Source organism: Mangifera indica, chromosome 12 (assembly GCF_011075055.1).
Source record: "Mangifera indica cultivar Alphonso chromosome 12, CATAS_Mindica_2.1, whole genome shotgun sequence".
Lineage (NCBI taxonomy): Eukaryota > Viridiplantae > Streptophyta > Magnoliopsida > Sapindales > Anacardiaceae > Mangifera > Mangifera indica.
In genome coordinates, this window is record NC_058148.1 from 7,360,159 (window position 1) to 7,383,803 (window position 23,645).

Consider the following 23,645-nt stretch of genomic DNA (forward strand, 5'->3'; position numbering starts at 1 on the left):
TAAAGTGACATTTGCCCTACTTGGGAGGAAGAACTGCAGTTTTAAACAGACAAATGAACAATGAAACTCCCCCAACCCAAGGAGGCCGCCAAATTTTTTCTTCCATACCCAGAAAATTTCTCTTTTATCCCTCTTGTCAGAAATCTTTTTTAATTAATTTAAATTCATAAGGAGTATAAAACAACTTGCTTTTAAATTGACACCAAAATTCTGCTAGAAATAGCTGGAGCAGAGCATAAGAGTTGGTTCACAAGATTAGATTAAAGTGGGTCATCAGTCAAAAGGAGACGGACATGAAGTCCTTTGGTTAACTTTAGTTGGCAAAGGAAGATGCCCAAATATGAAATATGTTACCAAAGTTAATTTAGGCTCACAAGGCAGCACCTATGAAAGGCAAACTACAGAAGTATTTCCAGTTAGCATCAATAAAGCATTTGTCATATTAGAAAATGCAAGCATGTAAAATCAATTACATTATCCAAAATAAATAAATAAATAAAAATAAATCAAGAATAACATGTGGGAAGCAATTGAAATGGATTGTAAGAAGTCGCTATGAACATAGTTCATTCTTGCTGTTTTAGACATCAAACTTCAGGTCTTACTGATGGCAAAATATGTCACCACGTACAGTCAACAAAACAACAAACAAATGCTAGCAATGAAATACAACAGACTCCAAACTATCAGTTTTACTGCAGAGTTAACCGGACGTTATACAAAGTTCAGTAAATATGCTGGGTAGAAAAAAAAAGGAACAAGTTTATAGGGCAGAACTGAAAATCAATAGAGAAACAAAATCCCAGTGTTATTTGAGTCCAAAAAGCAATTCCCATTGTCAACAACAATGTTTACCGTCTACGCAGCTTATGCTTAAAAACCCCTTAAAATCTAATGTCACATGCGCAGAAAATTGTGACAATTTGTTGCTGATGCAGAGGAATGGCCAATATTAAAGCAAAACCACACTACTTAGCAAACAAAATCACGGAATCAATGTTGGAAGACTACAAAAGTACAAGCCCAAGTTCTGATGGTTTCATCGCACTTCGCAACCGATAATTATAAAGATAATAGTGAAGTTGCCCATCACCTGGTCCAAATTTCAGTTCTTTCAGGAAAGTCTCATTCTGCATAACATCCAAGGCATTGAAGACATCAAAATCCCTTTGTTTAGCAACAATAAGAGCATCATTCATCAACTGAAGCAATGGAGTCTTCGCGGCGACATTATAGTATGAATAAGCAGCTTTCAAAGTTGAATGTGCTTGATTCCCAAGTATAGAGGAAGGAAGAGAGTAGAAGCTGCAGAAATCAGTAATCTCATGAGTCTCTGGGCTCTCAACCAAGTAACTATCCACCACATTCTCGGTTGGAAGAAGCCAGTGCTCAACATCATTCTCATCAAGATCTGGTGCAACAACAAACTGGCTCAAGTAGTTCCTAATCAACCGAGTAACAGCAGGTACATCACGACACTCCATTTTCCTGAATCCTGGGGTAGCCGGAGAATGTGGTAACTTGTAAAGCTTTATGGTTCGGCTCATTGTCATCCTCGCCCCAAGCCTCGAAAAACCAACGTCAATAAGTTTCTTGGGGTTCAAAGACCGATGCCAATATTGGCAAGTTGTTATAGGTGTTGGAAGAACCACTCCAGCAGTATAAGCTGCTTGCCAAATATTCTCCAAGTGAACCCTTCTAGTAACCTCCTTAATCATGACTGGAGCCAGTCTCTTAGACCTAAGCTTCTTATGAACACACAAGAAATTGATCTCTGCCATTTTCACAACTTCATCACGTACCCTGATTCTCGCAGGGACACCAGTAATGAAAGCAACAAGCCTCTTGGAAGTTTTAGCACGAACACCAATGTGCCAGCTGGGATAATAACCAGGTGGGCGAAGCGCCCACCTAAGAAACTCCTTGGAGTAATTAAACCTAAACATACTCTCATCATCCTCAACATAATTGTTCTTCAAGAGATTATAAACCTCAGTACAAGTCTCCTCCGAATCCATATCACAAGTCGTCCACTCAAATTGAGTTGGAAGATTATACGGCTCTTGCTTAACCTCAGATAACGGGGTTGGAGGCTCAATTGCACCCTCAGGCAAGCTACTGTCCCCAATATCCTTAAACTGACCAACTGGTTGGGTCTCCCAAAACTTGTGTCTCTTTCCCATGGACATCGAGTCTGGAATTAGCTTGACTATGGTTTCCAATTGACTATCATTTTTAGCAACGGGGTTTGAGTCTGACTTTTGATCCGGGTTCTCTTTTGGAGACTCAGGTGGCGAATTGTTATCCCCCATGCCACAAACAATCAATTTAAAAATCAATCTTCAATCTCTTACCAACAAATTCAAATTCCCTGAGCAATAAACACATAAATATTAAAAAAATAAGTACAAATACAGATCTAACACACAAATATGTATGTATGTTCGATTGAAAATAAATAAAAATAACAGATCTATAAAATTTAAACTCACCGGTTCAGTGGAGGGCCGAGATTGTCGAAGAAACAAGAGAAACTGATACTTCAACGCCGAGTTACATTGGGTTTAAACTGCAATAAAACAAAAAGTGATATAAACCTAATCAGATTAATCAAATAAGAGGGGATTCGCTAACTTGAAATATAACAAAGAGAAACCGAACAAAATTTGAGCAGCGGATGGACGGACACCTCGTAATAATCGACGACGACAAGAGAGAGGGAGGAAGCAGCTGAAGAGAAGAGATTCGAGAAAGAGATTCGTTGATTTTGATGAAATGAGAAGAGTGCGTAGTGAAGACAGCGAGGGCAAGAGAATCTTCTCCTTCACTTCAAACGCTTTTGGGATTCTTTCAGGGTCCAAGTCCGGGATCTCATGGGCCTGGCCTCTAATAAAGAGTAAGACTAGGGATGGGCAATTCCCGTCCCGGTCCTTGCAGGGTGTGCGTCTTTGTTAGAGAGATGGTAAAGATTTTTCATTCTATTTCTATAAAAACAAAAAAAATCTTCTTCTCGTCCCTTTTCATCCCGTCAGAAAAAAAATTATTTTTTAATACTTTATAAATATAATATAAATTTATTAAATAATAAAATTATATAAAAAAATAAAACTGATTTACTATTTTAAATATCACAAATATCATATATTAATCATCTTAATATACACAAAAAAACATAAATAAATTTAAAAAATATAAATAATCTAAAATTATAAAGATATATTAATATTTTAAATATATATATTAATATAAAGTTGTGGGAATGGGGACAAAAGCGGAGAGGAGACACATATATTCTCATCTCTTATTATATATATTTTTTTATTCTCATCTTCATTTTTGTTTTTATCAAAAAATCTTCTCCTTGTTAGGGTAAAAGATAATCAAGAATCTTAAATCGGGACCAAAATTATCATTCCTCGATAAGAGTTCCACCCATGTTCTGAATTAGTTGGAAATTAATTATCTAAATTTATTTTTATTAGTATTTAATTAGTTTTACATTAAATGATTTGATTAAATTGTTTATACATGGCATGATCAACCAGGAAAAATGAATAAAACAAATACGGCTACATTTAACAGGATGATTTTGTCCTACCATAGTTTAAAACTATGTGCCCATATTTGAGTAGACAAATAGAAATATATTTAATATATATCATTATATAATTGAAATGATTTTGAATTAAGAATAAAGTAATATTTAATTACGTGATGACATATATAAGTGTGTATTCAATTGTATATTCAAAGTGAAATGTATAAAATCGCTCTTTTTTTATATAAGGGATGTTCAGTATTGTGATTATCTGATACTACTTTGTAAGTTTGTCAAATAATAAAAAATTTGATAATTTTATATTACCAATGATGGTGTAACATGTAATACAGGGGTAAGACATTAAAAGATTACTAAAATAATTTTGATTTTATTATAATTTTATCCTTATTAAATTTTTAGGATAAAAATAATCCAATTTTCAATTAATATAACAAGAATATTTTATAATGATTGTACCTAAAAACATTTAAATAAAATAATATCTTAATATTATTTTATAATAAAATTATATGTACCTATTTAAATACATAAGTGGATACACACTTAATATGTGTTATCAAATGATTGATTAATTTTGAATAAAAAATAAAGTATCACCCAATCACATGATAACATATCATGCATATACCAAAAAATAGGTGTATATAATATTTTTATTTTTTATTACTTTCAATCAAATATAATAGTTATTTATAATTATTCATAATTATCAAATATAATAATAATTTATACTTAATATTCTTTTAGGTAACATATTTTGGTGGTAAACTGATAATCTTTAATTTGGTGATAAAAACTTACCCAAACCAGATACATTTATTATTTTTACATATTTTTGTAAGAAAATTTTGTATTTATAATGTTATTTTATGTAATTTAATTTCATAATATAATTGTATATAATATATTCTATCAATTTTATATAATAATGAATAAAATTACCTTTATCTTTAATGGTCAATAATAACATTATTTTAATTTTTGTTTTTCTACTCATATAAGCATTCATGTCAATAATTTGGTGTAATGTAATCCAAAATATGATTTTGGAAATATGTTATGATCTTTTTTCACTTAATTCATCAATTATTTTTATTTGCCTTAATCAATGTTGATATGGTTTTTGTCACATATTTATAAATTTTATTGTTTTGCATAAGATAAATTACGATATCGATTATGAAGAGTCTTGGATTAATTTGTAATGATATATTGAAAGATAAATGGAAAAAAGAAGAAAAATAAATAAGACACATGATTTTTAACGTAATTCAATTTAATGATTAGAATATTTACATCTACAATATTATTATTGATATCGATATATTACAAGAGAATAATAGTTTTGTGATACTTTATTGTTTAGCTTATGGGCTTCATCTTTTTCCCTTCCTTTTCTTTTGTCTCTTTACTTATATATATAAGATTTCTTTGGAGGAAAAAGATACATTCAAATTGGTTGAATAAGAATGGTCATAAATATAATTGTAATTCAAATTTGATTGAATAAAAATTGCAACCATTTGGGTATCCTGGCTAGGAAGGTTTTTAATACAATTTTTTTTTTGGGATAAGGATTAGGAGAATGTCTTGTCAAAAATTTTGGATTGATTCTTCTTTTAAGAGACGAGTAGTTGTTATATTGATTTAGAGATTTCTTTCTTTTTATCAGATATTAAATTGGAGTTATTTAGTCGCTAATGTTTTTTTTGAAGCATTTGTACCTCAAGTAGGATTATTACAAGCTACGAATCACTACACAATAATTGCTCCCAATTCTTGGAGTGAGAATAAGACTTCAAAAACTTTAAAAATGCTCTGTCACGTGAAGATCTCACTGCATCTCTTTAAAATATGTAAATTGACGTTATTATAACTTTGTATACTTTGAATGGTGTATCCATTATCCATCGTATTGTTTCACTTTTATGGAATATGATTGGTCATTCACTATTTATATTATGGGATAGTCAATACATGCTTGTTTGATAAATTTGAACAGATAGGATGAATTCCCCTTTACTCATTTTCTTTAGCTATAAAAAGGAAAAGAAAAGGACCTAAACTTCAAACCTCACATAAAGTCTTCCTCTTTCACTTCTTTTTTAATATTCCTTCACACGTTCTCTTTAAAATTTACCTTTATATAGAGTGGAGTTGAGACCTTATTCTAAATCTGATGAAAGACGGAAATTTGGATAATGAATTCTTTATGTGAGAGGAAAAGATAGAAAGTGATCTTCATAGTGGTTTTCCATGTTTGCTAGCAAGCAACTGAATTTATCACCTTTAATTATAAGTGTATTAATACTTTATTTGACTTGATTAGAAAATATTGGGTCATCTTTTAGTCTCATATTAAACTCATATTCCTAGAGTTAAATAATATGATTGTCCAGAATTGCTCTTCTCCTTTCCCTAATAGATTTATCCAATGAAACTTCCTGTTGAGATTATTGTGTTTGTCATCTTAAAAGGGATGGTGTTCTTCTCCACCAGTAGGAGGGTCCTGAATAATAACCCCAATTATATGCATTTATTCATGGTGTAATGATAGATGTAACCAACTCATCATTAGTAGTAGTAACTATAAGCATATATATATATATATAATTACTTGATATAAATTATTATTATTATATTTAATAAAATTTGATAAAAATAGATAGGTATAAATAATTATTATGTTTGATAAGAAATAATAAAATAATATTGGTATATTAATTTACTTAAATATCATTGGGTATAATTATTCTAAAATATCATTTATATTTTTTATTATATTAATTAAAAATAAGATTATTTTTCTCAAAATAATAATAAATAAAGATATAGTTATAATAAAATTAAAATTATCTTGGTAATATTTTAATTCCTAAAATAGAAGTGGTAATTTGATAATTTCTTATATTATCTGTTACATTACCAATGGTAATAGATGATTATTTGAATATTTTATTATTCTTATTACTTATAAACCAAATAAAATAATTTAAGTTTTTAAAAGATAAGTTATCAAAGTAACTTTTATTAACTCTCAACCAAACACCTCGTAAAAATATTGTTAACTGGTAAAACATTTTTTTAATCAATCACAATGTACTTGTTTATTTAAATTTTGGTATATAAGATGATTAAAATTTAAAAATAAATCTTTAAACAAATAGCATATTTATCACACCTATTTTTTTTTTTAAACGATTCTCTTTCATTTTCCTGTTAACCATTTCAAAATTATTAATTATCAAAAGAATGAAAATTTTGTATTTTTAATTCACATGTTTAACGTTTAAAATGAAGTTATTACAATAAGACAAAGACCATGAACAAATATTACCAACACCTTATGATGGGCTATAAAAATTTGAAGTAGATAAAAATATCAAAATTTTTTCCTATTTTAATAAGAGAAATTAATTAAAATACCTAATTTTATTGAACTTAAATGATATTTGTTAATAATCTATGGATTATATAAATATGGTCAAAAAAATGAAATATCCATTTTACCCTCATTTTTAGCATTCAAAACTTTGGTAAAATTAACATTGAAGTGGTATAAGTGATCAATCTGACACTATTATTTTGTTAATTCATATTGTTTTATAGTTAATTTTAGATTCAAGAATAATTTATTTACTTCAAATCCATGTTATTATGAAAGATTGACATGATCTTGAGTTGTAATTTATGAAACCAAATGTGGGTTATATTGGAGTAGAGTAGATGTGGTGGGCTACAATGCAATTTTATAACAAAAAAGAAAGTCTAAAAATTGTATAGCATTGTAACACACCAGGTGTCCATTCAAAGCCAGCACCAATCTCCACAACGTCCAAAACCGAACTCCCGTATATCAACAAACAACTCCAAACCCACAAATCAATTCAAGCAAACTTTAATCCACAACCAAACAAAGCAAAAAACCAAACAAAGAGAGCCAGAAAACCAGACTTTACCGCACGCAAATGGAGCAGGGAAAATGAAGACAATGGTGGAGGATGGAAGGATGGTGGTCGGACGACAGAAATGCTGACCGAAGGAGCTGCGACAATTGTGAAAGGTCACCTGACAAAGAATAGGTAAGTTTTCAAAACCTTGAGTGGAGAAAATTAGTTTTTCAAACATCAATTAAAAAAATTAATAATTTTTTAAATTAAGATAAAAAAATAAAATAAAATTTTATTTATTTTAATATTATTGATTAAATAACATTTTTATCTTTAAATTTAACAGATTTTATTAATTTTAAAAACCAACGGATAAGAATTTAAATTTGAAAACAAATCTTTTGGCTGCTTTCTTATTATTATTAACTTTTGAAATTAGTATCATTTACATCACTTGATTTGAACAGAGGATTCCATTTATGCCTTGAAACTTTGCCTGGATTGGAGGATGTGGCCTGTAGTGCTTTTGTGTGTCAAAACTAAAAGGTCATATTCACGTGTAGAACCGAAAGTTATCCGCAGACAATCAGACTTTGTGGTAGGACATATTTGCCACCAAGTATCTTATCTTGTATCTCTTTGTTTTTTTTTTTTCCCTCTCTATTCTCCTAACCATTTTTTCCTTTGAATAATCCTTTATATTTATAATATAAAGGGAAGAGTTTATAATCTTATTAGTTATATTTACAATTCAAATTCAAAAAATAACCTCTTAATCTATTATATGTTGGAGATGAGTAGGACTGAAGGTTGATAATGTGGGAAGTTAATGTCTTTCATAGTAAAAAATGACATGTAAAGAATGTCAAGTATTAGATTGAGTCTTTTGAACGAGAGAGCTCTATCCACAAGTCAAAGTGTGGGATACTACTATTATAGTTAATCATTTATTGAGAAATTTATTCTATGTATAGGGGTATACTATATAAGAATTGCCTCCTAGTTTCGAAGTGCAAACAAGACTTCAGAAACCTCTCTAGCTTATTGCCTGATTAATGGATGTTGTGTGCAGATTTGTGATATCTTATGATAATGACTCTTTAGCTGACATAATTAATATTTTGTACGTTTCATGTCACACACTAGTCATATTATTCTACTTTGCCACAAAATCTGATTGAACGTGTTTGGTTTACATCACGAGATGACAAATATGTGTCCTATAGTTAACTTAGACAATCATAATTGGTTCTCATTCTGCCTTGATTTGAATATAGAAAGAGAATAACTTGCTTCAATTTCTCACATACGAAGCATTATTGAGTATTTTGTAGTTTGAGATTGTTGTGGGTTTGTTTTTGTCTATCATTTAGAGTTATCTACATTGGTTTTCAAAACGGTGAGTTGCTTAACTCCAAGATTTCTTTGTTGCTTATGAACTTACTTAGTATGTTTCCCTATGCAGATAAACACTCACATTACACAATGTTCATTTGTCCATGGTGGAAGAGGAAAGTTCAGAGTCTGATTCTTTTTTGAAGAGAGATGACATAGTAGATAAACAACTTATCGGTTTTCCATGACAATCAATGAGGAATATATGTTACCTTATCACTATATGGATAAGAGTAAGTGCTTCGCGTAGGTGTATAAGAGCATCTTATGTCATAGACTTTCAAGTTATTAGGAAGGCCTTAAAGAGGATTGAAAATTAAAGAAATATTTGGTATGTTTAAGTCTCAAGTTAAGACTTGTTAAGTCGCATGTCTTAGATTTTAATGAAAAGATTTGTCTTTTTATCTTTGTTTGTAAAGAACGATATAAGGCTAAGTGTAGACACTTGAAACCTTTTTTCATTCTCTTTTGATTATGTATGTATATTGTAGCATATAATTGTAAAGTGATACAATTAACAACCTTATAGTTTTGAGTAGGCCAAACGACTATTTCCCACCCAAGGTATGCTGTAATGACAAGTTTCCACCCTTTAACTATGGAAACACCAAATACTCACCCATGACCGGTTAAATTTAACGAAACCCTAACCCCTGAAAAATTTTCCCCCCTAAAAGTTTAAAAACTGACATTTTTTCCTTAAGCTAAGTTTGAAAAAATTGTATTTCCCCCCCTAGGGTTTAGTTTCCGAACCCTTTCACTTTCTCCGACACCATCGCCAGCCATCTCCCCTCCCGACGGTTTCTCTTCCACCGACGACCCCCCTCAACTCTACCCCAACCCATCCGACATAGAGAGACGTCATCTGGGAAGAGAAATCGTCTTCCCAGATGAAGACGACTCGTCTTCCAGAGGACAACGAGTCATCTCGTCTTCGTCTGGGAAGATGAAGAACTTCGTCTTCCCCGATGAAGTTCTTCATCTTCCATGACTTCTCCGACGCCGATTGGGTATCCAAATGGGAGAAAAGAGATCGTCGAAAGGAGAGAATGCTTCAGGAGGGAGAAGCCGTCGACAATGGAGCCGGAGATATCGTCGGAGATTTCAAAACGAAACTCTAGGGTGAAACTGCGATTTTTTAAAACTTAGGCTAGGGAAAAATTGTAGTTTTTAAAGTTTAAGGGGGCAAAAGTTAATTCTATTTTAGTTTATTTTTAAATTATAAATAAAATAACGATTTTACCCTTACCACCGTTAGGGTTTTGTTAAATTTAACTAGTCATGGGTGGGTGTTTGGTGTTTTCATAGTTAAAAGGTGAAAACTTGTCATTACAACATACCTTGGGTGGGAAATAGTCGTTTGGCCTTTTGAGTACTTTTGTTGCACTCTATTTGTTGTTGCCATCCATACTGAAGAATTTTAACATATACCTCATAGTGATTAGCGGATAAGAATAAGAGAGAATGCATGTTTTGAAATGTAAGATTCGAGTGTTTGAGAAAATCTTGAAATTGGATAACAAACTTAGGGAAGTTATGTTGCTGCTCAATCATGATTCAACACATCATCACAATGCATTGTATGTACACTTGGTGACTTTTAGAGAAATAATATTCTTTTTGTTTGATATTATGCCTACGATTGCTAAGGCAATAATAAGGTTTAATGGAAGTATGCGATCCCTAGGTTAGTAATAAGGTTTATTGGAGCCTAGAATCACCAAGGTGGTGACAAGGCTTATAATGAATTCGCCTTAGGAAATATGCTTTTAAAGTTATTCGTTTAAGGTGTGTTGGAGCGACTAGTGAAAGTTGATTACTATTGCATGTCATAGAAGAAATTAAGTTTTTGCTCATTTCCTTTGATTTTTCATCACCTTAACATGAGTTCCTAGTCTACCTGATGGTGATAAGTGGAATGAGTAAAGGTTGACACACCAAGTTGATAACTTAAATCAACACTCCATTGGTTAGTGTGAGTTATATTGCTTTAAGAAATTTTACACGTGATGATAGAAATGTTTCTAGCATAAGTTATCTTTAGACATTGCAAGTTTACACCACCCTTATTTTGTATGAGTCTTACTCAACATGCATAGGATAAATCATCCTTGGAGTCAATTATAGTTTGAACCACATATGTCAGCATAACCTTGTTAGATTAAATTAAATTTCAAACATCAAAGATTAGGGTTAGTAAGCTTGTTGCCTAGCTAGTCGATTAGTGAGTCAATGCATAGAACATTGAGCATATAGTATCTCTAAAGAGGGAGAGAGACATCATACTCTTTACCTAATATTTTTGTTGATAATAACTACAAGTCTAGTGCATGTCACACAACAAATAAGACTTTGAAACCCATTGTTAGAGGTATTCTGCCATTGTCTTTGCTAGAAAGCCTTTGATGGAAGACAAGAAGTCCAAAACATTATATGCCCACTTGCATTGATGGAAATAATAGTCGCTTAAGAAACATATGTTCATTGATGCAACTAGTTATTAGAGGGATTAGTGCACCTAATATTTTCATTTGGATGACATGCTTAACTTTTTTGGTTGTGTGTTGAAGATGGCATGTCAAGAATTAAAATTGTGAGTTGTCAACTCATGGATTGAACAATACATTCTCGAGCAAATTTATAATATGAGTAGACTCATGTATGGGAAATTATGCATGAAGAAATAGAATGCATTGCTCAAGTTCAAAGGACCTCCTTACTCCAAATGATTAGAAGCATGTCGTAGTTAGACATTTTTTTAGCATATGTTGTTTGCTCTTGACATGTTAAACTCCAAAACTTAAGAGACATCCATACATTGAGTTTTGGCCTCTTCAAAGTGTGAGTCATTTGTAAGTTATATTAGTATATGTTTGAGAACATGAACATCTAAGGTACTTTATTATCTTTCCACGAAAACTTTTGGAAAGGATAGACAATCTAAGGTAGGCACGTCAAGGGATTTTTTTGCCTTCTAGAAGATGTTGGGAAAATGATATGTTAGTGATTGACAATACGATAACATGTTTAGCAAAAGACTTCTTTTAGTACTAAATTGTTGATTAAATTTTTTGTCACCAATTGATATATACAATTTGGTGACAAGCATAAGATAAATTAGGTTAGTTGTGGTAAGTATAAGATAATTAATATTGATATCTACTACAGTGAGAAATAATTTATTTAAAGTGAAGATTGAACATAAAATAATTTTTAATATGGTTCAATCCATTGATTGAGAACTTTCGTCCATTCTTATGATATTAATAAGTTTGAGAAAGTATTCATGTAAAGTGTGAATAGAAATTTCATAGGAGATATCATAAGAATGATTCAAATTTGGATAAGGATTCTAAAAAGAGTAATTGAAATAGTCTCTTCACCTAACTTGATGATTCTTATTTAATTCTAAACATCAGATTTTTTATTATTATATTTCATCGTTTTTTCTCTTTTTTTCTCTCCCTTTTTCTCTTGAATAATTAAAAATTGTAGTCTTATTAGTTAAATTTAAATTCATACTAAAATGTTAAATGATACTAGTAACTTTTATAAATTAATAACAAATCCAAACAAATTTAATTATGAGAATTTATTCTATAAAAAGTTTTAAAAGTAAACCAAACATTAAAAAGAAAAGAAATGTTGACTAGTGGCATTAATTATTGGGGTCTTGGGAAAGTCTATTGTGATTAAAAAAATGATCTGAAATTTAAAAAAGTTCTCTTATGATAAATAAATTAAACCTTAATTAACTATAAAAGAATATTTATAATTTTCAAAACTTGGGAGGAATTCAGTAGTTATATCAGACTACTCTTTATAATTTTCAAAACCTGAGAGGAATTTAGTAAGCCCAACAAACTTATTCCCACCCAAGGTTTGGTCTAACTTCAAATTTTTACCAGTTAAAATTTAAAAATATAAATATCTATTATCATGTTAAAATTATTTGATATGATTAAAGGTAAAATCATCATTTAAAATAATATATAAAGAAATTATTTTTTTTTTCATTTCTCTTCTTAATTTTAAAAACTAATAATTTTCCTCTATCCTAAACTTTGAAAACTCACTTTTTCCACCTATTAAATTTAACTCAAAACATAGTACATTTTCCAGCTACCTTTTCCTCTCTAGTCGTTACTTTACTGCGACCTTCTTTCTTCAAAACTCTCTGTCAGTCTTGACAACAGACAGTCGGACAAAATTGGTTGAATCCATAGAATCTTGTTTGTCAAACTCCTTAGTTGTTTTGGTCAAAATCAAACATAATTGGTTAAGAAACTTTGTCGTTGTTTCAAGTGAAATCAGTCGTTTAAGGTTTTGAGCTCTCAGGAAACGCTTCGTCTTTATCGACAACCAACCTTTAATTTTAGGATCCTTTGTCATTTCATCTTCGTTGACAACCCCCTTCATCATTCTGTCCTCAATTGTTCACCCTTTGTTGTCCATCTGCTTTTTGTCTTCAGCCTTCATTGTCTACGACAGAGAAAGAACACCAATTGTGGGCTGAAAAGGGCACTAGAGAGAAAAGAAGGAAAATATAAACCTTAGGGGGGAAAAGGTGAGTTTTCAAAACTTTGGACGGGAAAAATTATTAGTTTCTAAACTAAGGGGGGAAGTGAGATAAAATTTTATTTTTTTATATATTTTTTTAAATGAGAATTTTATCACTGATTAAACAAAGATTTTTAACAAAAAGGTGCGTATTTGAATTTTTGAAACTTAGTAGTAAGAGTTTTGGATTAGACCAAACCTTGGGTGGGAATAATTTTTTGGTCATTATGTCATATCTCAGGCTTAAAAATATATATTAAAAATTTAATAAAAGAAAATAAAAATAAAGGAAAATTAAATTCATTACCCTAAACATTAGGGTTCTAAACAAAATTGCCTAATTTCCTTCCGATAAAGCAAAAACACCCCATTAACATGAAATGACTAAAATACCTCATATATAACAAAACCAAATCAAATCCCCACCTATTTTTCTCCGAATTTACTGTTGATTTAGAGAATTCTTGAGGCTTCTATTTTGGCTTTTCGATGCTATTTTTGCAGTTTTTTGACGACAAAAATAGCAAAAAAGGTGAGTACATTGTCCATTGTCTTTAAATCATTTTGATGTTTAGATTTTACTGATTAGATGAAGATTTTGGATATTATTAGTTTAGGGTTTTCAGTTTTGAATCATTGATTTTATGGGTTGATTTTTGCTTATTTTGGATGAATTAGTTGAAGACTTTTATGTTATAATAGGTGTAAATTCATTTTTATTGAAATTAAAGTTGAAAAATGAGATTTTGGTCAGAAAATATGAATTTTTTATGCTAGTGCTTCACCTCGAGGAATCCTGAGATGGATAAATATCCTCTAAGTTGGATTAGCACCTCAGGAGGGGAAGGAGAATTGCGATTTCTTAAATAATAATCATCTTAGGGGAACCTCGAGGAGGGCGAAAATTTTGATTTTTTTAAACAGTGCAACTTGGGGGAACACATTCTAAGGGAGATATTGTTAGTTTTTTTAATAGTAGGACCTGTGGGAGGGAGGAAAATTATTAAAGGGGCATATTAATTTTTTCTCTCTTTTAGGGTTTGTCAAATGTAGTTTTAGAATTTAAGGTCTATTTTTTCAATTTTTCTCATTTAGGTTTTTTTATTTTTCTCACTATAAGATTTCTCGAGATGTAATTTTTTATTTTCAGGTTAGATTTTTTTTATGTCATCGAAATCCACAAGTACAATAACCTAATGTTATAACAAGTACTAAAAGTGATACTCCTCGTCTGTTTGTATATGCATCACGATACCCATATTAACATACTCTAAATTGTAACAATAATCTAGTAAAAACATAAATAACTTTTTTAGTAAACCCCTCAATGATTGTAATGCCCAATTTTTTGTCTATCAAATCTGTGAATATGATATATCAATTTGATACTTGTCGACTATGTCAATAATGATCTCCTTGGTAGATAAATATGATCAACTAACATGAATTTTGACTTCATTAATTGGCCAAAACCTCGAGCCCCAACTTGTCTATAATGTGGCTTTATCTGATCTTTTAAACATGTGTGCGTGAGACTCATAAATGGATTCGAAATAAGTCAATGGGTTTTAATCTTCTTCCTGACGTATATCATTTGCATTGCTAATCAACACACTTAATCTTCCATCTCCTTGTGTTTGACTTGGCCAATTATGCTAGAATCTTTTTTCTAATGCAAATCGAGTCACTGCATTTACAAGTGTTTTTTATTATTAAAATGGTCACAAATTTTTACAACATTCCCTTTTCGCATTGATTCTACACCACTTGATGTTGTTGTTGATGTTGAAGGGTATGGAGGAAATTCGAGTAACCACTTTAATGAATCTATTGGGACATTATAAAAAAATGGTCCAACATAATTCCCACCACCCTGAAAAAGATCTGCAAGCTGGAGTCTACTTATATCATAGTTAACAGGTGATGTCTCCTTAAAGTCTGGCTCATCAAGAGGAACATTAACTATCTTATTCCTATCAAAGTCACTCCAATCTAGAACTCTTTTTTTATTTCTACGAACTCATTCTTTAATAGTACACAATGCATCATTACAAAAATATATAAGGTCTTCCCCATTGGATTCCTCTTTAAATTCATCATCATTGTTGCCACTTCTTTCTTCTTCTCGTTTTGCTTCTGCTTTAATGGGGGTATATATAACAAAAACTAAAATACATTCCTCGTAGCATTTAGATATTTCAATAAAACCTTGAACATTTTCATCATTTTTGATTTTTACAAGACAACCTAACTTGATACTTTTTGGTTTTATGCATAATTAAATATTGTTTCTAATCAGATCGATATTACACTTTTCACTCAATAACTAAATAAATCTCTCAAGTATTGTTCTACATCAAATTTTAACCACTCTTTTATGACCTCTTCTATATTTCATTACGTTTTGATCACTTTAAATTTATTCTCCTTCGTAATGAACAACATCATAACTTGCTATTTCAATAATTAATCCTACAATGATCAATATTGGTAAAAAAAAAAATTAGCAAAAAAATCCACATTAACGCCCTATAAAATTCGTATCGAAATGCCTTCTAAATTTTGACATATTTTATTTAATTCATATTTCAATAATCAATCCAATAAAAATAGTATGAAAATACCTCCTTTAATGTCAAATATCAAAATGATTATATATTTTCTTTAACATTAATTTTGTAGCACAATTATACGTAAGTATATAAAATATAGGAACTTCATATTCACATAATATCAAAAATGCCCCCTAAATTTTGTCATATCTGTTTAATACCCTTATTTTTTTAATTTTAAAATACCCTCATATTTTTTTAATATTTTTTAACACCCTCATCTATTGTCTAATAAACATACCCCCTATATTTTTACATTATTTCATTTAACTTTCTTATTTATTATCGAATATTAAAATATCTCCTATATTTACTTAATATTCATTTTATGTAAGTAAAATATGTGAATTTGATTTAATAAATAAATTAAGTTTTTGGTTAACATTTGTATAAATACTTTGTTACAATGAATCAATTTTTTCGACTTAAACTCAGAAATATAAATTTTTTCTTTTTGAATAAATCATAATGTTAAATATTAAGTGAAACTGGAAATTTAAATGGTACAAAAAAAATATGAAAATGAGAATTTATATAAAAATGGTAAAAGATATTTTGGTATTGGTTAAAAAAAAAAAAAGTAAGACAGTTTTGTTTATGCGCCTTAAAATGGGACAATTCTTTGCTTAAAGCCTTAAATTTGGGGTACTATTTTAGGTCCCTATAATCCAGGGCAATCAATTTAATTTCCCTAAATAAAATTTGACTTTGCACTAACGAGACAAAAAGGCTGAAACTCTGCTCTCATTTCACGTTCCAAAGTTCCAAATCAAGCGAAACATATCACTCATTTCTCCTATCTCCTTCAAAACGTTCTGTTAATGTAGCTCACGTAAGTTCTCTCACTGTTTACCTCTAATTTTCCTTCTTCATTCCACTCGTTCTTTTTTTTTTTTTTAAATTTCTGTGCTTTTCTTCTTTAATTCTGTTTACTCACACCGCTCTTACAATCATTTTCTTCATTTTCCACCCCGGTTCCCTTTGATTTTTCGTTTTTTTACGTCCCCATTTTCGTTTTATTGAATTCTTTTGGGGATTCAATGGTTCTTTTGGGGATTCAATGGTTTTCTTTGTGGGTTTGAATTTTTTTTATTTGTGTAAAATTTGAACCAGTTATTAGTTTGTTTCATTCGTTTGATCTGAATTATTCGCTTTATTAAGATTTGTTTATTGTGAATTACTGATTTATTAGCCCTTTTGTTTTACGTCAGATTGCTTTTAATGATTTATTTAAAAAATAATTGTAGCTTGTATTTGTATAATTGGCTTTTGGTTTGGGGTAAAGCATTATCTTTTGGATTGGTGACTTAGGGAATTTTTAATATTTTCTGAATATTTTATCGTGATTGATGACAACTATATGGTCTAATTTAGTTTTCTTACTCTTTGTTCTGAAATATTTTGAATTGTTTCCATTTTGGACTGTTTTTTTCCGTACTTGCATTTTTTTGCGTATTATACTCATATTTTAAAGAAATATGGGCTATGTACATTAAAAGAAACTACTGCTATTTCACTTCTTATTGCTTATTATGATCTTTTTATACCTAGAACTAAAACCACATCAAGTTGATTCTATGCAGGTTCTTCAATGAGTTGACTTGAAGTTGGATCATATCGAATTTGTGTTTTGAAGAGCTGGTTGTGCTGCCATTTTGAACCTGTGGACTCGGAGAGTTTATTAGGATTTATAGCCGTGGAATTTTTTTTGGGGGATATTGTTTGTCATAACTTGGGAGAGTATTAGTTCGTGAATTTGTTTTTGTATATGATTAGTAGAAAGAACATGGGACGCGCATCGCCACTACTGGTGGTTCTTTTGATTTTTGGGTTTACCTTTGTGATTTATAATTTGCTGACAATGACTATGCACAATAGATCTATTAGAAATTTGATGACTGGGGATTCAAATGGTGGGGTTTTTTTTGATCCCGTGGTTGAGATGCCTGAAAAGGTGAAGAGACTGAAGAATTTGAAGTTACCCTTCCATATTGCATTAACAGCTACAGATGCACCCTACAGCAAATGGCAATCTCGAATTATGTACTACTGGTATAAGAAGATGAGGGACCAGCCTGGGTCAGAGATGGGTGGATTTACTCGGATTTTGCACTCTGGAAATACTGACAACCTAATGGATGAGATTCCTACTGTTGTGGTTGATCCTCTTCCAGCAGGTCTTGACCGGGTGAGTATTTTGAGTTTTGTTATTTTTGGCTAGTTCTGGTTGTGTTTCTACATTAACATTCAATGATGTTCAGTTGCCTGCAATTTTATTAAAATGAGTCACCTAAGTTCTCAGACATAGTTTAGAAAGGAACATGAAGAATTTTGAATTTTCAAAAAATAGAATGATTTCAATAACCACACACATGGGTGGGATACAGTTCTTGGGATAGGAAGAGAAAAGCTGGTTCGTGCTCTCATCTTATAATAATGGCATTCTACTCTTATACCTACCCAGACAATGTATAAGTAATAACTGAACTGATGCCCTAAACAAATTACGAGGTCATTGCCTGTGAAACTTAGGCAATTGCAGGGAGCAGCAACCATCCTCCATTAGGTGCTATATGGGTAACATCATGAACATGTTCTCCTGCTGCTGAATCTGGGGCTTTGCACTGGCTTTGAATGATTAATTGTGGTTCTACTTAACATCTAAACTTTTGGGAAATTGTGTTAGATCTCAACCCTCACGGATAAGTTTAACAATTTATTGTTGTCCTGTTGTAGATTAAGATAACTGCAATAATTAGTATGTTATTTAGTGGACATCCATTTGGACTAAAATATAAAACATACATTAGTTGTGTTCCTGTATCAGTACAGCCATAATATCTCGAAATTATGTATTGGTTCCTTTCCTTGGTTCATTATGTATTTTATTGAGTATATGGAGGTAGTCTCACTTAATATACTTGTTCAAGAATTCATTTGTTTGTACTTTCTTTAACATGCTTCCCAATCTATATTCAGGGATACATAGTCTTAAATAGACCATGGGCCTTTGTGCAATGGCTGGAGAAGACCACCGTTGATGAAGAGTGAGTTTTTTTATCTCTGATGACCACATATCAGGTTGTACTATACTTTCATAATTAGTGATGCTCTTTTTGCTGTTGTTGTAGATACATATTAATGGCAGAGCCTGATCACATATTTGTAAATCCCCTCCCTAATCTGTCACATGGAGGATTGCCAGCTGCTTTCCCATTCTTCTACATCAAGCCTTCAGAGAATGAAAAGATACTAAGAAAATTTTACCCAGTGGAGTATGGCCCTGTCACAAATGTTGATCCGATTGGCAATTCTCCTGTTATTATTAGAAAGGTGACTTTTGTTTGGTTAACTAAAATTATAGATTGGTCACATTCCTATCAAGGCTTTACATTCATCATCGATATTGTTGTAGCCATCATCTTAGATGTTGTAGCCGTCATCATTGTTGTTGTTTATGCTTTATTGGTTTATGAGTTCTAGATATTGAATATGATATTATATTCAGAATTTGTTGGAAAAGATTGCTCCTACATGGATGAATGTTTCTTTGAAAATGAAGGACGACCCGGAGACTGATAAAGCTTTTGGATGGGTGCTAGAAATGTAAGCACATGAAATAAGTGACTGCTACTTTCTGTCTACTCCATACTTACAAGTTATTCGTATTTATGAGTTTTTGACTCTATTTTTACTGGTTGAGCTAAGGTATGCTTATGCTGTAGCATCAGCTTTGCATGGTGTGCAGCATATACTTCGTAAGGACTTTATGCTTCAGGTTTGGAACTTGTAACGCTCTTTAAAATTATGTTCATAGTTATTTTTCAGTATGTTAAATTGGATCTGTTCTTAATAATTTTATATTTTATATTCTCAGCCTCCATGGGATTTAGAAACTGGGAAAAAGTTCATTATTCATTACACTTACGGATGTGATTATAACATGAAGGTGAAGTTGCATTCTCCCACTTTTCTTTTGACTTTGGGAAAATTAGTTTTTCATTTCTGTTTGTGCTTATGAGGTCTTGTTATTTTATGAGGTTTTGTTACTCAAATAAAGTTTACTTGAGAAAATGATATGGTTTTTGTTTGCTTTTTAGGAGCATATGCTTGCTCCGGTTATCTGTTTTAGTTGCATAGTTACTTATTAAAAGTTGCTCAATATCCAGGGTGAGCTAACATATGGTAAAATGGGAGAGTGGCGATTTGATAAGAGGTCATATTTACGTGGACCTCCACCAAGAAATCTTCCCTTGCCACCGCCAGGGGTCCCTGAAAGTGTGGTATGTATGTGTGACTATAATTATTTCAACACTAATGTGGAAGATTTTAAAAATACTGACTGCGTGACACTTTTTTCTTGACCCAAATGGTGCAAAATTAGGACATTGCTTTTCCTTCAGCACTCGCCAAGTTTCCATGAGTAACAAATTTTGAATTCATCTATTACTTTTTTAATAACTGCAGCTTTCCCTTCAATTTGTTTTCCTGATTTCTGACAGTGAACCTGCAACTTTTCTGAACTCTTTGATTTTAAAATCTATTCCCAAAGTATTGCTGTGTTCTCTTAAAATATCTGTTCTGGTGGGGAAAAAAATTCCATTTCTTTTTTCCAAATTTGTTGTTTCAATAGTTTATTTTCATTCTTTAATACCCTTTTGTTCTGGGTGAGTGGGATTTAAACTCAGCATCTCGGAACTGTATGACACTGTTGATATCTCCAACCAGTTAAACTATCTAGTACTCACGTATTTTATTCCCGTGAAGACCGACTTTATGCGTGAATAAGTCAAATATCAATGTGATTTAATTTGAGTTTTTTGGGTGATTTCTGCAGGTGACTCTTGTAAAGATGGTGAATGAAGCCACAGCCAACATTCCCAATTGGGGAACTGAGTAGAAGTTGCCTGTGTTGAAGGTGATGCTCATGCAACTTCAAGAGAAGAAATTTTTTTGATCAGTGTAGCCACGCGAGACAGATTGATGTAAACATACCTCAGATTACTTTATTTTATATAGCAATTAATAATATACTAGAAGGCAAGCTTTTTTTTTTCCATTTTTGTTTTATAATAAGATGTCCGGTATTCTGAGTCTTCAAATATTGTCTTCAATAGACAGCTATATTTTTCTTTAAATTACTATTCAGATCAGAATTATAACGAAATTTACATCGTTGATGAGTGCATAAAGTTTTTGACAGTCTCAACATTAAACCTAGCAGTATTCTGCATTATGTAGAACTGTTTCAGTAACGAAGTAAAATTTAAATTGTTAATTAGTGAAAACCGCCGAGGTACCAAGATGATGCTTCAGCAAAGATGACCGATGGCAGCTGCACCAAGGATGTCTCTTCGAGATTTGAGAGACCTGCCATAGTCATCGGCTGGGACTTTCTTGAATAAAAGCTTGTTCACACTGTTCAATCAAAGAATGTTCAAGAGTTTTGGTGTTGCATACTGAATTTGGCGCGTGGTTTTGGGGAAGGTAAGTGTGCTCCAGGTTTGATGGTTGTTCCAGCATCTGAGTTTGGACTCGCCACAGCTCCGCTAGTGTTGCCTCCATTGTGCTCTGCATCTTCTCAGTGTTCATCTTCATTTATTCCCTTAGATGCTGCCTGATGAGTGGGCAGATGAGAGAGCTTCTAAAATTGGCTTCTGTTGTAGAATATGATGAGGCAGAGCGTTGTGCTTTCTTTTACAGACGAAAGTCTTGTTGTGAGTTCCATCTTAAATGCAATAAGGGAGGTCGGCGACCATGGAAAGTGGTGATCCATACATGATCACTCAAGCATCTTCAGTAAGTTCTTTTTTTTTTTTTCTATAAGAGTTAATAAAATTAATAGAATATTGAAACTTTAAAAAAAAAATTTTAACCCGACCCTTTATCATATTTATAAAAACTTAACTTATTTATAATTATGAATCTGATCAATATGTTTGGATATCCTTGTCCAATCAATACGGACAAATCCAATCGGTTATCATTAAAAAATAAACTACTCTTTTTTCAATCTTCGTATTTTTATTATGATTTAATTTAATTCAATTCTTTTTTAACGCAATGTTTACTGTTTATTTGTCAACTAGACATTGTCATAATGAATTCTGCTTCAAAAGAATTTCAAATATCAAAATAAAACTCAATCTCAAACTTCACATAATAGAAATATGCTAAGCAAAATGTTCATAAAACAATCAAATACAAATGAAAGTATCTTGTGTGCATTATGCGGAAACCATAATAATAAAAATATCAAATAACACAAACATTCCCTCGTCCACTCCTTATCAGAACTACATCCTACAACCATCACTCATCTATTACTTGCAAACGTGAAACTCAACAAGTAGACAACTAACTTCATTTTATGTAATTTTCCCTTTTTTAATAACTAGAGATGTCAATGGCTGGGCCGTTCTGGCTTCTGCCAGGCAGAAGTCGTTGTTTCTACCATTTGGTAGAAGCAGATTTCTGCTTCTGCTACCTTGCGGCAAAAACAAGAAAAAAAAATAAAAATTTTTATTTTTATTTTATAAACAATGTCAGACCGGATCAGGTCAGTTTATGAATCTACTATTAAAGTCATAAGCCCGACTTGATAGCCCCATGGGTCTGACCCGATATTCTATAATGTCGGATCAGGTTTTATCGTATCCAAGCTTTTTTTTGTGCTTCGGACTGGACCTCCATTTGGCCCGGCCGAATTGACTTGTCTATTTATAACTTTCTTTTATCATCTCACGTATCTTGCCATTTAAGATTCTTAACATGACTTGTTAACTACAATAACATGAGATGCAATACATATTAAAAATATCTTAAAACTTATAAAAAATTTTATTAAAAGAAACTTTTCTAAAAGATTGTATTTTTGTATGTTTATTGGACTATGCTGAGGTAGGAACTTGATAACTAAGTCAATTAAGGAAGTATAAACCAATATAGACAACTTGATTTATACATAATTATGAGATTGTCGATATAACTCTTAGCTTTCTATGGGTATGTCTATGAAGGAGCTTATAAATGTCATTTCACAATAAACTTCATGAAAACATATTAAAATTCTCTTCAGAAAATATGTTTTCTTAGAGCATTCAACAAACTTTTATAACTTATGAGATCGAATCCCACAAACACACGACTACATGAATAAGTCTCTCGTAAAACTAAAACGCTCTAATACATTCTTGGAAAAATGCATATGCACATTTACTCATCTCATGCTTAAAATGAGTATGCTTTCATGCAATTCATAACCATACTCAACCCAACATTAGTTGTATCTTATAGATTGTATTATGCTTTCATATCTTTCTTCTTAATATACTTATGCCGCCATTTTTTACTTTCTTATGACTTATAAACTTTTATGTCTTTATATCACACAAAACTTTAGATGCTATTCTTTATCCAACACACAGTCTTTTATGTTCCTCTATGTTTGCGGAACGAGCTTTTAAGTCTTGGAATGACCATTCCTCTTCTTGATAGGAACATGAGTTTCTACTGTAGAACAATTTAAATGAAATGGATGTTTCAGAATTATCTGCCTCCTAATGGATCCTTAATCGTCAAAGTTCATATGAAAAGATTATTCATGTCTTTGGAATGAATGTTCCA

General features: G+C 31.3%; 2 protein-coding genes and 1 long non-coding RNA gene across 3 annotated transcripts; 2 read left to right on the forward strand and 1 right to left on the reverse strand.

The window, feature by feature from the left end:
* Window positions 1–518: 518 nt before the first annotated feature.
* LOC123193311 (glycylpeptide N-tetradecanoyltransferase 1-like) lies at window positions 519–2,940 on the reverse strand. The gene is made up of 3 exons (XM_044606213.1): window positions 2,690–2,940; window positions 2,493–2,569; window positions 519–2,371 (listed from the first exon to the last, which is right to left on the reverse strand). The coding sequence occupies exon 3, from the start codon at window positions 2,310–2,312 to the stop codon at window positions 1,008–1,010; it is 1,305 nt and encodes a 434-aa protein (XP_044462148.1). The 5' UTR covers window positions 2,313–2,371; window positions 2,493–2,569; window positions 2,690–2,940; the 3' UTR covers window positions 519–1,007.
* Window positions 2,941–7,378: 4,438 nt separating this feature from the next.
* On the forward strand, window positions 7,379–9,136 carry LOC123230366. The gene is made up of 3 exons (XR_006505084.1): window positions 7,379–7,644; window positions 7,920–8,050; window positions 8,918–9,136. It is a non-coding gene; the product is annotated as an uncharacterized LOC123230366 (long non-coding RNA).
* A 7,618-nt stretch (window positions 9,137–16,754) lies between these two features.
* On the forward strand, window positions 16,755–21,078 carry LOC123192194 (hydroxyproline O-arabinosyltransferase RDN2-like). The gene is made up of 9 exons (XM_044604662.1): window positions 16,755–16,851; window positions 17,603–18,207; window positions 18,999–19,066; window positions 19,151–19,352; window positions 19,528–19,625; window positions 19,728–19,797; window positions 19,897–19,968; window positions 20,189–20,302; window positions 20,857–21,078. The coding sequence occupies exons 2-9, from the start codon at window positions 17,788–17,790 to the stop codon at window positions 20,917–20,919; spliced, it is 1,107 nt and encodes a 368-aa protein (XP_044460597.1). The 5' UTR covers window positions 16,755–16,851; window positions 17,603–17,787; the 3' UTR covers window positions 20,920–21,078.
* Window positions 21,079–23,645: the final 2,567 nt, after the last annotated feature.

What these genes read in the sequence shown, in the direction of transcription:
- LOC123193311 (XM_044606213.1), bottom strand. Translation starts at nt 2,312, where the DNA reads ATGGGGGATAACAATTCGCCACCTGAGTCTCCAAAAGAGAACCCGGAT.
- LOC123192194 (XM_044604662.1), top strand. Translation starts at nt 17,788, where the DNA reads ATGATTAGTAGAAAGAACATGGGACGCGCATCGCCACTACTGGTGGTT. An exon ending in CTCCTGTTATTATTAGAAAG is followed by an intron (nt 19,353 to 19,527) that starts GTGACTTTTGTT and finishes TATTATATTCAG; the next exon opens with AATTTGTTGGAAAAGATTGC. An exon ending in GTAAGGACTTTATGCTTCAG is followed by an intron (nt 19,798 to 19,896) that starts GTTTGGAACTTG and finishes TTATATTCTCAG; the next exon opens with CCTCCATGGGATTTAGAAAC.